General features: G+C 58.7%; 1 protein-coding gene across 1 annotated transcript in view; it reads right to left on the bottom strand.

The window, feature by feature from the left end:
• Nucleotides 1-3,381, bottom strand: part of FBXO2 (F-box protein 2) — a 7,849-nt gene that overhangs the window by 3,075 nt on the left and 1,393 nt on the right. Inside the window, exons 2-3 of the mRNA XM_008589922.1 lie at nt 3,270-3,371; nt 2,346-2,382 (exon numbers count right to left, since the gene is read on the bottom strand). Coding sequence (XP_008588144.1) covers nt 2,346-2,382; nt 3,270-3,371 — 139 coding nt within the window. The remainder of the gene's footprint in view (nt 1-2,345; nt 2,383-3,269; nt 3,372-3,381) is intronic.

Genomic DNA, 3,381 nt, shown 5'->3' with positions numbered 1-3,381 from the left:
CCGGCTGGCCCACGCTCTCTGCTGGCGGGGTGGGGGTGGGCGTGGGGGTGGGGGAGGGAGGCTGTGACTCCCCCAGACTGTCCCCCTCCACGCCCAGAGCCACAGCGTGCCCGGTATCCGCCCCCCACCCACCCTCCGACAATCCACAGCTGAGCCGAAGATTCTGTGCCTTGAAACTGGGGCCCAGGAGGGAAGCCCAATGGGGCAGGGGACACGGATCAGCCGCTAAGTCCGAAGAGTTGTCCCAGGGGCCTGTTTCCCCTGCACCGCCAGTAACAGAAACGATGACATTATTATTGTTAATGGCATCCATCTACAGCAGTCCCAACGCTTCCTACATCCAATTCCCTTAATCCTCCCAGCCACCCTCTGAGATCCTTGATCCCCTCACCTCCTCAAGAAGCCTTCCAGAATTTCCCCCTGTTCCATCCTCTCACAGCCCAAGTTCTCAGGCGGCCTAGCTTGTGTGCTGGGATGTGATAAGGGCCTTTCTCCCGACTCGACTGCGCCTCATGAGGGCCGGAACCAGGTCTGAGAAACGCACTGCTCCGTCTCCAGCCCTGGCGTCTGGCACCACCTGCGTGGTGGCTCTCAGGAGGCGGGGCTTATTGGGCACTTAGCAAGTGTTAGGCATTATTCTAATCATTTCAATCTCCTTTACTCTCAAAATCCTCACACCATCTCTTCAAGGTGGCTCCTATTGCTCTTCCTATTTCACTACTGAGGAAACTGAGGCAGAGAGAGGTCAGATGGCCCAGGATCACACTGCTTATAAGCGGTGGGAGTCTGGATTTAAACCCAGACAGTCTGGCTCCAGAGCCACCTTTAACCACCACAGCCGTGACAAAATAATTCTTTGAATTATTAGGCATTGTCATGATTTTGATTTTGCAGATGAAAATGCTCAGGCTCAGAGATGAAGTGACTTGCCAAAGGTCACAATACTGCTGGTATTTAGGGAAGGGGTCAGGGGACCTAAGCCAGAGGAAGAGAAAACAGACTGGAGACCCAGCTATCCCCAGCCAGCAGCCACCGTTGTGTGATTTTGGGATGGCGAGGGGCTCATTAAAAGACACCTGGTATATCAAACGAGATACAATGGGTACTTGGGAAAGAACGGTTTCTTCTCCCCTTCTTTTCTCCCACGTCCTTAAAAGATGACCAGTAAAGGGATCTTAACCCTTGACTTGGTGTTGTCAGCACCACGCTCACCCAGTGAGCTAACTGGCCATCCCTATATGGGATCCGAACCCGTGGCCTTGGTGTTATCAGCACCACACTCTCCCACGTGAGCCATGGGCCGGCCCTTTCACCCCTTCTTTTCCCATCCCTGGCTCAGTTTCCTCATCTATGAAATGGGGGTAATCGTAATGCCGAGTCAACAGACAATAATGATGTTCAAATCCCCTGAAGGGGCAAGGGTATTCTAATTGTAAGGAGGTGGGCAGATGTCAGCATCTCGGGCTGGACTGTCTCTTGGAACCCAGCTGGCTTCAGCTGGTCCATTGAAGCCTTGAGTAAGCAAATACCAAGTAGCCAGTGTCTCTGGAGGAGGGAGAACCAGTGAGGAGCAGCCAGGGCCACCCTGGGTGATGCGGGAAGCCGGTGCTCTCAGACCTAGGATGGGGAGTTCCTGAGGACTGGGCCCTGAAAAGCCAGGATGGTGGTGGAAACAGGCCAGGCATGGGGAGATGGGACAGGTGGCAGGGCCTAGTCCCAAGCCTGGGGGTTGTCAGGACCCAGGCCTGCCAGCCCTTAACCTCCTCACAGGCGGCACCTGCCCCACCCCACCCCCACACACAGTCAGACCCCTGAGAGGTGGATCAGGGTTTCCCAATTTCTCAGAGCCCAGAGCACGCAGTGAGGCCTCAGTGAATCTTACCAAGTGAATCTTATTGAACACAACAATTTCTCTTCATTATTAGGATTTTTTTTTTTTTTGCCACATCTTTGTGATGTGGGGATTCACCTCTTCCCTATTGTCAAAGAGGAACAGGCCCAGAGAGGCTTAGTGGCTTCTCCCACGTCACACCGCAGAACAGCAGGAAGGCAGAGGAAAAAGCCAGGCCCATCCTGCTCCCCACAGCTCTCAGGGGAGCTGGGCCCATGTCCTTACCTCTCCACCCCTCCTCCCGCCCTGCCCTGGCTCCGGCCCCAACGGACACCTGATGCTCCCCGAAAGGTGCACCTCACCCAGTCCCCTCTCCTGGCCCCTAGGCCTGGCACTTGAGGCCCCAGATCTGATTACAGCCCCCCACCCCCTCTCTTGCACACAACTCCCCACATTGTTGCTGTCGGAAAGTTATCTGGCCCCTGGAAGCTACCTCCGAGGCTAATTCACTCACCTGGACTGGGCCCCAGAGTCCAGGGAATACCTGGGTCCTGGGAAAAAGCAGGAGCAGATTCTGGGGCCCTCTAAGGGGTGCGGCAAGGGGGCCTCGGATAGGGAGCATGTGCTGCAGGAACTGGGGTTGTCAGGCCGGGAGAGGGGCGCTTGGCTACCTGAGCGTATCTGTTTCCCACCGCCTCCCCAAGCAATGACCACCCTCAGCTGCGCCTGGCGCCTGGCGAGGAAGGTGTGAGGGCAGCCTGCAGGCAGGACTTTCTCACCCTGACTCAGCAGGCAACCCTACAGGCCCAGGAGGTGGAGGGATTGGGGGGAGGGTGGTCCCTGGTGCCAGAGAAGATGACAGGGCAGTCTCAGAGGACCCTGAGCACCAGCAAGAGCTGCCCCCAACTCTCCCTCACTACTGGCCTAGTCGCCACTGGGCATCCTGCCACCCAGGTGAAGAGCAGCCCCTCCAGATGAAAGAACCCAGGAGAAAGGCTGGGACAGTTGGGCAGAAGCCAGTAACCCCAAGATACCCACGGGGTTCAGGCAGCTCAAGGGCCCGAGCTGGCAAATAGAAGAAGCTGCTTTAAGAAGAAGGCTTGCAGCCTCCACCCCAGCCCGTCCCAGCCCCGGGCCGGCAGACCCTCGGGAAGCCGGGAGGCGGGAAGGTGGGAGTCCTCCAGCGCTATTCCCTGGGTAGGTGGGACCCAGGAGTCCTCCTTCCCCGCCTGTCGCCGAGAGGCCTCCGGCCACACCGAGAGAGAAAGAAGGCGCTCTTTCGAGATTGCCTCAAGGGCCCTGCTTGCGTGAAAGCTGGCCGCGGTGTCTCAGGGTCCCCTGGCTCTGATGACCCTCTTGGGGCCCTCGCCCGCCTGCCTTGGTCTCCCCTCCCAGGCTGGAGCCAGAGGGTCCGGGCGGCGGTGGCTACCTGGGTCACCGTCTCCGTCCATCGCTGCGGAGGGCGGTCGCGAGCGGAGGAGCCGGGGCGCTGCGGGTGCCCGGGTCCCGCGACGGCGGCGAGTCCGGGCGCTGCCGGCGTCTGGGCCGGT

Source organism: Galeopterus variegatus, unplaced genomic scaffold (assembly GCF_000696425.1).
Source record: "Galeopterus variegatus unplaced genomic scaffold, G_variegatus-3.0.2 Scaffold138, whole genome shotgun sequence".
Lineage (NCBI taxonomy): Eukaryota > Metazoa > Chordata > Mammalia > Dermoptera > Cynocephalidae > Galeopterus > Galeopterus variegatus.
The sequence above is the reverse complement of the archived record's forward strand: the minus strand, read 5'-3'. Positions and strand labels throughout refer to the sequence as shown.